The sequence below is a fragment of the Salmo salar genome, chromosome 01 (genome assembly GCF_965601325.2).
Source record: "Salmo salar chromosome 01, fSalSal1, whole genome shotgun sequence".
NCBI lineage: Eukaryota > Metazoa > Chordata > Actinopteri > Salmoniformes > Salmonidae > Salmo > Salmo salar.
This window is the reverse complement of record NC_138291.1, coordinates 142,945,833-142,960,000: the sequence shown is the minus strand read 5'-3', so window position 1 is coordinate 142,960,000 and position 14,168 is coordinate 142,945,833. Positions and strand designations below refer to the sequence as shown.

The 14,168-nt window shown below is 45.0% G+C and overlaps 1 protein-coding gene across 3 annotated transcripts in view; it reads left to right on the top strand.

Moving 5' to 3' along the window:
• LOC106563815 (rapamycin-insensitive companion of mTOR) overlaps nt 1-12,033 on the top strand; it is a 26,795-nt gene extending 14,762 nt beyond the window's left edge. For all 3 annotated transcript variants that reach the window (XM_014129707.3, XM_014129720.3, XM_014129714.3), the window contains 15 exons: nt 130-294; nt 438-514; nt 600-678; nt 790-987; nt 1,094-1,186; nt 1,333-1,439; nt 1,563-1,801; nt 2,056-3,139; nt 6,841-7,018; nt 7,224-7,308; nt 7,491-7,685; nt 8,402-8,560; nt 8,686-8,809; nt 8,888-9,026; nt 9,092-12,033. In XM_014129707.3, the coding sequence (XP_013985182.2) occupies nt 130-294; nt 438-514; nt 600-678; nt 790-987; nt 1,094-1,186; nt 1,333-1,439; nt 1,563-1,801; nt 2,056-3,139; nt 6,841-7,018; nt 7,224-7,308; nt 7,491-7,685; nt 8,402-8,560; nt 8,686-8,809; nt 8,888-9,026; nt 9,092-9,166 (2,997 nt within the window). In that variant the 3' untranslated portion in view covers nt 9,167-12,033. The remainder of the gene's footprint in view (nt 1-129; nt 295-437; nt 515-599; nt 679-789; nt 988-1,093; nt 1,187-1,332; nt 1,440-1,562; nt 1,802-2,055; nt 3,140-6,840; nt 7,019-7,223; nt 7,309-7,490; nt 7,686-8,401; nt 8,561-8,685; nt 8,810-8,887; nt 9,027-9,091) is intronic.
• Nucleotides 12,034-14,168: the final 2,135 nt, after the last annotated feature.

The window sequence follows — 14,168 nt, the reverse complement described above, 5'->3', positions numbered from 1 at the left end:
AGCCAACGTCGCCGTGACATCGGCAACAAGTGTGATGGGGGATTTCTATTGAAGAAGCAGTTTTAGTCGATCTTCATACTGTCTTTGTCTCTAGCCTGTCCTCTTCTGCCCTCTGTTGGTGTACCACAGAACTGCAGGTTGTATGCCACTAAACACCTGCGGGTGCTGCTGCGCGCCAACGTGGAGTTCTTCAGTAATTGGGGCATCGAGCTCCTGGTCACCCAGCTCCACGACCGCAACAAGAGTATCTCCATGGAGGCGCTGGACATACTGGATGAGGCCTGCGAGGACAAGGTGAGGAATGAGTTTCTGTTGCGGTGTCTTGCTATGTCATCCCTGGTCACTGCTGTACTTTACCGTCTGTAATTTAGTTTAATCCAGTAGTTTTTGACTCCGGTAGTGTGTTAGCTGAGATGTGTTTTTTTGTTGTTCCTCAGGCAAACCTCCATGCTCTGATCCAGATGAAGCCAGCTCTCACACACCTGGGGGACAAGGGGGTCCTGCTGCTGCTACGGTAAGCTGCTGGGAGAAAACGCTGCTGCTATTTGTAGTCTGTATTAGGTCCTTTTGTCTCTAACCTCTGTCATTCTTATCTCCAGGTTCTTGTCCATTCCAAAGGGCTTCTCCTACCTCAATGAGAGGGGCTACGTCACCAAGCAGCTAGAGAAATGGCAGAAGGTACATTCATACTCCAGCAAACAATGTAATAAATGATGAGTTGCATCTTTTGGCTGTCGCATGAGAGCATCAAAACCTGGTCGAGTTTTTATGTCTTCGTATGTTTTGTAGGAGTATAACCTGAAATATGTGGACATGATCGAGGAGCAGCTGAACGAGGCTCTCACCACGTACCGTAAACCTGTCGACGGAGACAACTATGTACGTCGAAGCAACCAAAGGTTACAGAGGCCAAATGTTTATCTTCCTGTGCATCTGTATGGCCAGCTTGTCCATGACAAGACAGGCTGCCATCTACTGGAAGTCCAGGTAACTGCAGCTAGTTGAACCACCCACTATTACACTGGTCAAGTAGCAATTAGGCCTACAGGCATAATGCGTTTAATACTATTTTAGTTTCTTACTTTCTCTTTAGAATGTGGTTCCTGACCTGAGCTACACTGTTCGCTCCCCGATGCTGGACAAGTGGGAGGGCATTAAACAGCTTAAGGCAGCACTTTGGGCCTTGGTCAGTATAATTAAGAATGACTAACTACCACATCTATTTTCATCTGAGGAGTTCCACAATTATGTACCAATTATTGACATGATTCGCCCGTGAAATCGTTTTCCTAATAACATGAGAATTAATGTTTTTAAACGGTTTGCTTCCAGGGTAACATAGGTTCGTCAAACTGGGGGTTGAACCTCCTGCAAGAGGAAGGGGTGATCCCTGACATAGTGGTTCTGGCTCTGCACTGTGAGGTTCTCTCCGTCAGAGGGTAAGACGTATTCATATGTGAAACTCTCATATTGAAGGTGCTTCTAGTGAAGCAACATGCTTGTGCTGTCCCATAAGAATACTCTCTGTCCAGGACCTTTCTGTAATGTCTGACTCTGTGTAGGACCTGTCTGTACGTGTTGGGGCTGATCTCGAAGACGCGTCAGGGCTGTGACATGCTGAAGCAGCACGGCTGGGACGCTGTGAGACACAGCCGCCGGACGTTGTGGCCCGTTGTCCCTGATGACATGGAGCCCCACCCCAACCCCCCCAGCCTGCTGTCCTCTGTCCCCTCCAGCCTCAGCCTCGCCTCTGACTCCACCAGCTCCATGCACAACAGTGAGAGTGACTCCACACAGCCCAGTAAGTCTCTAGTCATCATTGTACAACTAGTTATAATTCATTTATCTCCAAATGTTTACCCCAAACTATCAAGTACATTTTATTTAAAATATATATTCTTATTATTTTAATAAATACTTTCTTAACCCTTTTTTTCTTAACTGCATTGTTGGTTAACTGCTTGTAAGCATTTCACGGTAAGGCCTACACCTGTTATATTCGGTGCATGTGACAAATACAATTTGATTTGATTAACCGTGAATGGTCACTTCCAGGTATGTACATCATGGACGATGAGAGGCTGGAGAACTGTGACCTGTCGGACGATCCTCCTATGTACATGAGACCCAAGTACAAAGACCGCAGCCCCTTCACCCTCCTGGCCTCCAGCCGCTTCCGCAACCGCCTCCTCCACTCCCTGTCGCTGTCTGGGAAGAAGCTCCGCAGCAACAGCGACCCCAAGGGCATTCCCAGGGGCCGCAGAGGAGGGGTGGAGGGGCAACAGGGGCGCAAACGCACCGTCACCGAGCCCAGCTACACCTTTGGATCTTCAGACGTCTTCCCAATCTATAATGACAGCCACCTGCCCAAAAGCCCCTCTGTCAACCTAGAAACTTCCTTTGTGGGCAGCAAGGCATCTGAGAACCGGGGCAGCACCCCCAGCATTGGGGAGGGGAGGTTGCCAGGCCGGTCAGTGGCGGTAGGAGGGTCAGGGGTGGGTGAGAACCAGAGAGAGCAGGCTAGCCGGGAGCGCCTAGTCGGGTATGGCGGGGGGGCTCAGTTTAAATCGCGCAGTCAGAGCTTCAACACGGACACGACCACCAGCGGCATCAGCTCTATGAGCTCCAGCCCCTCCAGGGAGACCCTGCCCTCCACCATCGACACGGACGGTGTCAGCCTCAACAGTGTGATCAGCGCCCAGACCATCCAGACCCTGACCTCCCTCACCCCCCAGCCCCACACCGCCCAGCCCCACACCGCCCACCTCTCCTCCCTGTCCAAATCCAGTTCTGCCTCCCTTGTGCCCCCTGGCTCCTCCCACACCCTTCCCCGCCGCGCCCAGTCCCTCAAGTCGCCCTCGTTGACCACCCTGAGCGGCCTAACGGACTGCAGCCTCATGTACTCCAACTCCCGGGACGCGCTGGGCTACGCCACGCTGAAGTACGCAAGTTGTCGTGACACGTACGCCAGTCAGCGTGACGCGCTGGGCTACGCTACGCTGAAGAGGCTGCAGCAGCAGAGGATCCACTCGTCCCTGTCCCACAGCGAGGCTCTGGCTTCCCCAGTCAAAGACATGCTCTTCACCGATACCATCAACATGAAGACTGGCAGCCTGGACTCCAGACTCACCCCAAGGAGGTAACAGACACGCACATACACATAAATCAGGGATGCAAACTTGTCACCTTATGGCGAATTTCCCCGTTTTGAATCCAAAATAAGTGACCTAAGTGATTCGTGTAGATCCGATGAGAAAAGTTTGGATGGGGGGAGGTTTGGATCAGTACTGGCTGTAAGAGAACGAGTGATGCGCGCTTGGAGCAATACTGGCTGCTGCATCCAAGGCTCAGCCAATCGTTTACATATCAACAGAATGCAGCGCAGCACGCGACTGAAGAAAGAAGAGACAACCAATTGACTAGTTACAGCATCAGCGCATGCTCTGGAAAGGCAGCTTGCCAGTTACAGCAGCGATAACGAAGAGGTAACGTTAGGTGAGGAGCCTGACCACGGAGAAGGTGCTGAAGCATTACTTCATGACCTGTAGCCGGAAAAACTACTGGCATTTCGAAAGTTTGAGGTGAGGGAGAAAGTGTGATGGAACAAGTATAAACGTTACCATTGTTAAGTATCTTGTTAGCTGGATCGAATTCTCATTAGCTAGCCAGAGAAATGTTGAGCAACATTAGCCAACTTATCTGTTCAAGTAATTGAGTTTATGGTGTGAAAATTAGCTTGCTAATAAAGTCAGACAGCGAACGTTATGAGAGAATTAGGTGAAAATGAGGCGTTGCTTGTTTAACAAGTGAATTCAGGAATTAAGTGGAGCTGGGCCTGTCTTAAGCTGGATGCCACTATGGAGGTGAAAGGAACACCACACACTTTCCCTCTTTCTCACTTTTGCTGACACATTGTAGAACAGATGTCCACAGGCAGAACGTGTACAATGTAATAATGTGCCGTGTAGCCCAAAGATGTTGTGTTGAACTTGACAGTTACAGGTGTGTGTAAGTGAGGGGGGAATTATACTTGTTTTTACTCAGTGAACGTTATTTTTGCACACATGTAGCCTTGTGCACTTGATTGATGTCTATAGTGGCCACGATAACAGAGCAAAAATAGAATGCCTGTTTGTTTCATTCTATTTCTTAAGATGTTTTTTTCCAATATAAGTGCAATATTTACAGTTGAAGGTTTCTAGGCCTCCTTGCTCACACACGCTTTTTCAGTTCTTCCCACAACTTTTCTATGGGATTGAGGTCAGGGCTTTGTGATGGCCACTCCAATACCTTGACTTTGTTGTCCTTAAGCCATTTTGCCACAACTTTGGAGGTATGCTTGGGGTCATTGTCCATTTGGAAGACCCATTTGCAACCAAGCTTTAACTTCCTGACTGATGTCTTGAGATGTTGCTTCAATATATCCACATCATTTTCCATCCTCATGATGCCATCTATTTTGTGAAGTGCACCAGTCCCTCCTGCAGACAAGCACCCCCACAACATGATGGTGCCACCCCCATGCTTCACGGTTGGGATGGTGTTCTTCGGCTTGCAAGCCTCCCCCTTTTTCCTCCAAACATAACGATGGTCATTATGGCCAAACAGTTATATTTTTGTTTCATCAGACCAGAGGACATTTCTCCAAAAAGTACGATCTTTGTCCCCATGTGCAGTTGCAAACTGTAGTCTGGCTTTTTTATGGCGGTTTTGGAGCAGTGGATTCTTCCTTGCTGAGCGGCCTTTCAGGTTATGTCGATGTAGGATTCGTTTTACTGTGGATATAGATACTTTTGTACCTGTTTCCTCCAGCATCTTCACAAGGTCCTTGGCTGTTGTTCTGGGATTGATTTGCACTTTTCGCACCAAAGTATGTTCATCTCTAGGAGACAGAACACGTCTCCTTCCTGAGCGGTATGACGGCTGCGTGGTCCCATGGTGTTTATACTTGCGTACTATTGTTTGTACAGATGAACGTGGTACCTTAAGGCGTTTGGAAATTGCTCCCAAGCATGAACCAGACTTGTGGAGGTCTACAATCTTGGTCTTGGCTGATTTGTTTTGATTTTCCCATAATGTCAAGCAAAGAGGCACTGAGTGTGAATACATGCAAAGTTTCACCCCCAATTGACTCAAATGATGTCAATTAGCCTCAGAAGCTTCTAAAGCCATGACATAATTTTCTGGAATTTTCCAAGCTGTTTAAAGGCACAGTCAACTTTGTGTATATACACTTCTGACCCAGTGGAATTGTGATACAGTGAAATAATCTGTCTGTAAACAATTGTTGGAAAAATTACTTGTGTCATGCACAAAGTAGATGTCCTAACCGACTTGCCAAAACTATAGTTTGTTAACAACAAATTTGTGGAGTGGTTGAAAATCGTGTTTTAATGACTCCAACCTAAGTGTATGTAAACTTCCGACTTCAACTGTATGTGTGTGGTCACAAGCGTTCTATTATAAAGGCTCTAACTGCAATATTAGTGTATTGTTTTTTTCATTTGCACTAAAGTCTAGGCAACAACATTGGATTGCTTTCTTTACATTTTTCACCTGTGAGTTAGGTTCATATTAACCACTTTTTATTTTACACACAGAGACTGATCATGTAGATCATATTCTTTGTTTTAATTAGTTAAAACCTGCATTTCTCCCTTGCAGGGATTTTTTTTTGCATGTTTCAGTGGGAGAAAAAAGTGTCACATTTTTGGGCCCTTCAGCAGTTTGCATCCCTGATAAATACACCTACACACATTCGAACATATGGCTCCACTCACTCAGTCCCCCTCAAATTGACCACACACACACACACTCCCTTAGGAACTATTTTCCTAGAATCTACCACGACTAATACTACTTCTCGGAATACTCCCGTCTCTCTCATGACAAGATCAACAGTTTGACCTCTGCTTTGGCTTGAATGAATGTTCCAATTACTTCTGGAATCTGCTGAAATGTACCAGGAGCTTTGTTGAAACCAAAATAATGAGTAATTCCATTTTTTTTGGTCCACTCCCTCAGTAGACATAACATCCCATCACCGGAATCATGTTCTTAAACAACTGTATCCGAATCATGTTAAACAACTGTATCTGATGACAGATCTTTGGTAAAGTGGTGTCTCTTCAGCCCTCAGCAGCCCTCCCCCAATGGGAGTAACATGCTGTGTGTGGCTGTTTCTGATGGTCCCTTTTTCAGTAGGTGCTCAGTTAAAAGGTTTGGCTGTTTGGGTCACGGTGGGCCAGCTGGGTCCAGTCGCAGGCCTGTCAGAGCCCTCCTTCCACGGTGCGTGGACAGACATCTTAACAGGCGTTAGCTCACCCCTCCCTCCCTCTCCTTTATTGGATGTTCCTTATTTGACACCATAGAGGAAGCGCTAAGCTGCAACACCCCGTCCCCCATGTCCACCCTTGGCATCAACTTTATTGTGCCCCTTCTATGGTAGCAAGATTCCAGTAACTTCCCCAAAATTCACAGGTTTTCCAGAAATCCTGTGAATTTTGGGGAAGTTACAGAAATGTTGTAACCCTAGGCCCTTCTGAGCCCTGCTGTGGTCATTTGAGTAGATGTGACTCCGCTGTTCCTACATCCTAAATGTTAATCTATATTATGGTGTGGGAAGTCTAGCCCTCCTTTTTTTCCTGACCCATGTCCCTGACTGAGGCAACCAACTGCTGATTGCATGTAGAAAGTCAAGTCAAACCTACCTCATGTTTGCGTTGTTCTTTAAGTACAGTCTTGTCTCTTTTACTCAGTCTTGATCTCGCTTTCTCCCCACCCCATCACACTACCTGTCCTGCCTCCTAACTCACTGTATCCCTCTCTCTCCATCTCTAGGTTCCTGAAGGCTCTGAGTTTTGCCTCTCTGGATAAGGAGGATCTGCTGAGCCCCATCAGCCAGACAACTCTACAGCGGTCCTCCTCAGTGAGATCCATGGTGTCCAGTGCCACCTATGGCAGCTCTGATGACTTCATCGGCCTGGCACTGCCTGTGGACATCAACAACATGTTCCAGGTAGTGACCATCGTTTGACCCCTCTCTCTGAACCCAGATGCACTGAACCCTCTGGCCCACTCCACTCCCCATCTCATCCCACTCTGCCCCCTCATCTGTCAATTTAACTTTTACTCTAGATATTTTACCAAAGAAATGGAGGTTGTTTATATATTTAAGGATAAAGCTGTGTGTGTTGCTAACTGTAGTATCATTTGTTTCCTAGATAAAAGAAACACCGTATTTCCAGAAGAGAACCAGCCCGCCCTCTGAGGACAGATCTGCCAAATTCTTCTCTGGAGACTCAGATGGTAAGAAATAGCCCAGGGTCAACACAATCTCTTTCCTTCAGTAAGGAGTTGTATAGCACTGAGCTTAGCACGGGGGGGCATCATGGCTCTGCTTGAGATAAGAGGCCCGCTCAGGACCAACAGGCTTGAATAAAAAGGGTAAATGTATGATCGTGTGGGTGTGTGTGTGCTCCTTCCCCCAGGTCCCAGCCCTCACTCCCGGCATGCTGTGCTCCGCTCCCAGCTGAGCATCACAGAGCTGATGGGGGTGAGCCGTGCAGAGCAGCAGCAGCTACTGGGCTCAGAGGAGACTGGTCTACAGGAACACAACGACGATAACTGCCTCTACTGCACTGGGCTGACTGTGCTTGGCTTCAGCGCATCCGACAGCCACCCAGGTCAGCTGCAGATACATTATATTTGTACTGAACAAAAATATCAACACAACATGTAAAGTGTTGGTTTCATGAGCTGAAATAAAAGATCCCAGAAATGTTCCATAGGCACAAAAAGCTTATTCCTCTCAAATCTTGTGCACAAATTTGTTTACATCCCTGTTAGTGAGAATTTCTTCTTTGCCAAGATCATCCATCTGACATGTGGCATATCAAGAAGCTGATTAAACAGCATGATCATTACACAGGTGCCCTTTATGCTGGGGACAATAAAAGGCTACTCTAAAATGTGCTGTTTTGCCACACAACACAATGCCGCAGATGCACTCGGCATGCTGACTGCAGCAATGTCCACCAGAGCTGTTGGCAGAGAATGAAATGTTAATTTCTCGACCGTATGTGACCTCCAACGTTGTTTTAGAGAATATGTCAGTAGATCCAACAGGGCGTTGTGTGGGCGAGCGGTTATTCCCAGTCTTGTGAAATCCATAGATGAGGGCTTATTGAAATAAATTACACTTATTTCCTCATATGAACTGTAACTCAGAGAAAAATTCTTGAAATTGTTGTATGTTGCGTTTATATTTTTGTTCAGTGTGTATATAGAACATTGTGCTGTTTATCAATTTGTGTTTTTGCTTCCTTGTAATCTTTTTACTTATTATATTAGCAGTCTGCAACCAATAAACAACTTAATTGAATTCTCCTTTCTCCCTCAGACTTGACGGAAGACCACCCTTTCTCGGAGTGGTGCAGTCCACCTGTGCAGAATCACTTGGAGGTCATGGCCCAAACCAAACTGTCAGGGGTGTCTGGGTGCAATGATGCTATGTCCCAGGACTCCCCAGGAAGCACCCGCAGCACTGAACTGGTTTTGGGTAAGTGTTTAAAAATATATATTTTCTCTCATACAATGCTTTTCTCACAAGCGAAGGGTTATTTAGTTTGTTGAAGAGGAATGGACTAACCATCCTGGCTATCTGTGGTCTCTCTCCCCCCTCAGGAGTGAAGTCCATCCCAGAGGATGCTCCGGCCGGCAGGGTTCTCCTCAGGAAGGAGGTCCTGCGTCTGGTGGTCAACCTCAGCTCCTCTGTGGGGACCAAAGGCCACGAGACTAACCTGCTAACGTAAGACACACACACATTCCTTTCACTACACACACACTCAAACCGAGGTTGATATCCCTGTGTCTGTTGTCTTGACAGGATCAAGGAGAAGTTCCCCTATGCATTCGATGACATTTGTCTCTACTCTGAGGTGTCCTACCTGCTGGCCCACTGCATGTTCCGTCTGTCGGCACGCCGCTTCATCCAGGAGCTCTTCCAGGACGTGCCATTTATCCCGGTAAACGCACACATTCATAACAATACATGTTGACTGGCTTCTATTGACCTCTGTCTCTTCTTCAGATGTACGAAGAGGCAGAGAGCATCCTCTCCATGCCGCCAAAGAACGGACCGACCGACCCTCCTGCTGAGCCTTGAGTCATCCTCTGTCTTCCCTCTCGCAGCCAGTCAAACCCTGAGTCACTCACAGACACACAGACACACACCCCCCCCCCCCCCCCCCCCCCCCCCAGTCAAAACCTGAGTCACCACTACTGATCTACCAGTCACACCCCCGCCCAGTCAAACAGTCACCACCACTGCTCTTCCAGTCACACACCACCCCCCACCCCCCTGAACTTCGTATCCCTTAACTTTCAGTCAAACCCCACCCCTGACTTGAGTCAACACTAACCACTGAACCACCCCCACATCCTCCCTTAATTCTCCATACCAGAGTGCACTGTATGTCCTCCTAGGATTTGGACACAAATGGAGAGAAGAGAAAATGGAGAGAAGAAATATGCTCTTCCTATTGACTTTAAGATCTGATGGATGGATAACCCAGGATGAACAAACATACATGTTTTATCTGACCAAATGATAACAGATGAGCATTTTTTTTTTTTTTTTTTTTTAAGCTCATATTTCGAAATTCATCACCAACTGAACTTGGATCACAATCACATCCAAAATGGCATAATACAAAAATGTAAAACGGTCCATCATTTCTGAGGGCTTCCTCAGTTTTTCTAAGTATATGACTGCAGCCCAACCACTTATATGAAATAACTTAGCGTGTTGTTTTTAGCTCAGCTTCTCCCAAAGTGGATCCACTGACTTTGACTAAAACACTGAAGAGGACGGGTTCCTCTGCATAACACTAAAACCTCTCCGCATCTGGAGAGAGGACCGTGACGTTGTGAATATCCATATGTCTATTCATTGTACCTGAACCAAGAACAGTGAAGGAGATTAGTGCTGAAAAGGCTTTTGGTATTGCTCTATTCAATGACTGCAGATAGAGGTAGGCTAGATGATCAGTCACTGGTCAGTCACAGCATTCATGCCAAGAACTGAACAACTACATGTAGGAGTGAAATCTACCAAATGATTGCCATTGAACATCGGTCTGTGTGTTTCAGCACAGAGGAGTTATTTACGGTCAGTTATTGAACTGATGTTTGAAACCAAGGCTGCATGCATTATTGTTTGTTACCCAGCTATTTAAACCCTAAAGTAAAAGCACAGGGTTAGGACATTAGATTTGGTGCTCGTCAAGGTGAAAGAAGACACGTAGGTGACTGTACGGTAGTGTTTATGTAGTCATGTTAGCACATGCTTGACTGCTCCTTTTTCTGCCGTGAAATTCCCCAGAACATGGTCCATGAAAACGGTCACTACTTGATGGCCAAGGAGAATTGCTGCTTCAGTATTGGGCAGAAGTCATTTGCCATTCCAGTCAGTTGCCATTCCTTGGGAGATGCTGTCTGCTTGTCCTCATTCCGGTAAAACTGGAGAACAATGAAACTGGAGCAAACATCTTTAAGTGGAGAGCAGGGCCTGCCGGAACATGTGCAATAAGAAAGAACACTGATTTCATTTGAAAACTCTGCCAATGACAGCCACATCTGTTATCCAGGAATCTATCTACCTTTGTGAATTGATGAGGGTTTAAAACATTTCAATATGGGATTGTACTGGTGTTTTTTGCTATGCAAGATGAGTAATGGGGTTTAATGTTGTACTATTTCAGCTTTTGTTAAAGTTTTGTTTAGGCAGCTGAAATGACATTGCCTTGTTTTTTGGAATGCTCTGACATGAGACATGACTTTTTTTACTTCTAATATAAATGAAAAGTAAATCATACTGGCCCTAATTATAGCTTAATTAATTGATAAATATGTTGTGAAAATGATAAGCAACCAATGTGAAGGCCACAATCTACCTATGCCTGTTGTAGAGAGAAGAGCCTGTCAAAAGCACCTGCTTGGTTTTAGAGTGCTGAGGTGGAGCTTGGGTGGTTTGGGTTAGCTGTTAGCTGTTGTGTTGTTTAGTAACTATTTTAAAGAAATGGTGGTTACCATTGTGTTCGTTTCCAACCTGCCTTGAACATTCACTTTGACTGACGATGCTACTTCTACTGCTGCACTGTTTGTACTGACTCATTCAACAACATGCACTTATAATTGACTCAATGGAAATGTTTAGTCCTACTGTTTATAATGGTCTTGGTTAGTTAAGTGATGAAGTGGTTAGAGAAATGGACTGGTGAAAAGAGGATTGGGGTGCAGTTCAATTGCACTGAGCAATCAATATTCCTCTGTATAAATGCACTGTGTTGAAAACATAAGTCCTCTGCAAGTGGAGAATTCTATAGTTGTAGTCCAATGTGCATGTTTGATCACTACTCTAAATTAAAAAGAAATGGGGACATTTTAATTTAGCAGATTCCTCTATTCCATCGTAGATCTTACTTTTGCATTCATTCTAAGCTCACCTTTTCAACTAAATGCAAATTCTAAATAGATAGAATGTTACATTTCATAGAAGGTTTTAACATTAAACAGATGTTTCAGATAGATATTGAATAAGGTCAATTATTTGGGAACATAGTTGTACAAGTTCTGTTATGGACCAAAAAGCCAAACTGACTTAACTAGTTGGAATTGTTCTCTAGCAATTGGAACAGGAAGTAATAAGTTCAATATTTAACTGCTGTGTGCATTGAGACATTTGAAAAAATGTGCCCCTTATTCTTAATGTGTTGTAAGTTGACTTTTTCTGAGCCTCTCTAAAGCACTGTATGGAGATCTGAAAACAAATCCTTTTATATACCTGTACCGTTTAGGAACAAAGAGACAAAGATACGTCTTTCCTTAAGAGAAAACATTTAACACTTAAGAAGCTGTATGACTTTTTTTGCCCAATTTGTGGTTTCTATGTTTTTGGCATTATATGGGCCATTAGAATAAATCTTAATAAAGGGATGCATATTGATAATAAAAACAGACATCAACTGCTCACTTATGTCACTATTTTTGTGTAGATGTGTCTTTATGATGGATTGTCCAAAAACAGTATTCAATCCAAAACCATAAACTAGTTTTCCATCCAATTGGTGAGATTTTCATGCAACTATTCAAAGATTCCATCATTAACAAGAAGCAATAAAACTGCCCTTCTTTAGACTAGTTGAGTATCTGGGGCATCAGCATTTGTGGGTTCAATTACAGGCTCAAAAGGGACAGAAACAAAGCCTTTCTTCTGAAACTCGTCAGTCTATTCTTGTTCTGAGAATAGAAGGCTAGAAATTTCCAAGAAACTAAAGATCTTGTACAATGCTGTGTACTTCTCCCTTCACAGAACAGCGCAAACTGGCTCTAACTTGAATAGAAAGAGGAGTGGGAGGCCCCGGTGCACAACTGTGCAAAGGGGACAATTACATTAGAGTATCTAGTTTAAGAAAGAGATGCCTCACAAGTCCTCAACTGGCAGCTTCATTAAATAGTACCCGCAAAACACCAGTCTCAACGTCAACAGTGAAGAGGCGACTCTGGGATGCTGTGCTGGGCTTCTAGGCAGAGTTCCTCTGTCCAGTGTCTATTCTTTTGCCCATCTTAATCCTTTCTTTTTATTGGCCAGAATAAGATATGGCTTTTTCTTTGCAACTGCCCAGAAGGCCAGCATCCCGAAGTTTACCATTAAAAAGTACCATAGTGATTGCGTGTCCATATAGCTGTACCATGGTATTTTCTGTACCATATATCTCCACTATTCCACCCACTAAAGCCCCTCCCAATCTCAAGTTGGGTTGTCATCCCAGTGACCGGCAGGCCAGTCCCCCCCCCCCCCCCCCCCCGGATCCCTAGCCCCCCCCCCGAGAGGCCAGGACCCATCCAGTTCCACCCACAGAACAGAAGCAGATCAACCTCTAAAAGCATTTCCAATGCTCTCACCCCAATTTGCTTTATGTATAGCTATTTATTTTTAAACTCTTAATTTCCATCATAATAATGTCAACAGTTCATGCAAAGGATTGTTTCCTATAACCAGGATTGCCATTGCATTTTTGTCAGGCAATTATTATTTGAGCAAACAATTGTGATTAATCCTATATTGTCCCTAGCATCCTTACCCCCTAGCAACAGATGTTGGATACACACTCAACCCCTTTCCACCACATTTTTTATTTAACTAGGCAAGTCTGTTAAGAACAAATTCTTATTTACAATGACAGCCTAGGAACAGTGGGTTAACTGCCTTGTTCAGGGGCAGAACTACATATTTTTACCTTGTCAGCTCAGGGATTCAATCTAGCAACCTTTCAGTTATTAGTCCAATGCTCTAACCACTAGGCTACCTGCCACCGCACTTTCAACCCTAAGCTCAGATGCTCAATGGTTGTTACATCCCAGAGCCCAACTCAAGAAAGGACTTGATTTAAGAATGCATATTGTCGGGGCAAAAATTGCAAATTTTGTTATGCACGATCTTTATGAGCCTTAAACCTGTAAATTCCCACTGTCTAAGAAGAAGCTGGTATTTTTCCACTCTGCCTGTCTTAAGCTGTGTGACCAAGTTGAACAAAGGGCCTCAGAGTGACCACATTGTCTCAGTTCATCCTGTTCTTCTCATATCTTTCAAGGGCACAGCTGTGTGGAGATATGTGAACAGAGAGGAGTAACTGAACTAACGTTATCACTTCTTTGTGCGCTATGACCTCACACAGTTGATACATCTGACCTCACACATCTGATACATCGGACCACAAGAAGAAAACAAGATAGCTTAGGATGTCTTGATCTGCCGGGAAGTCGTGGAACCAACCAACTAAGCAGTTATGGTGTCTACATAAAACGCCTTGCGTTTCTGTGCTAGTCGAGCACTCAATCGATTCACCCTGTATGTGTGAGTTGTATTGACCTGCTCCCTCGTTAAGACTTTAAAGTGTTTGATTGTTTGAAGAATTATCCAAGTCATTCCTGATTCTTTAGAATTTCCACGACATTCTACAGTTACAGCTGTTTGAGAAAGCATGCGAGATTGAGCAAAATTGGCAAAAATGGGGAGATTTGATTAACCACTGTCAAGTCCTAGGTGATGGAGATTGGATGCACCCCCTTCCCCTGAAACACACCCAAGCATCTCTGAGCAGTCA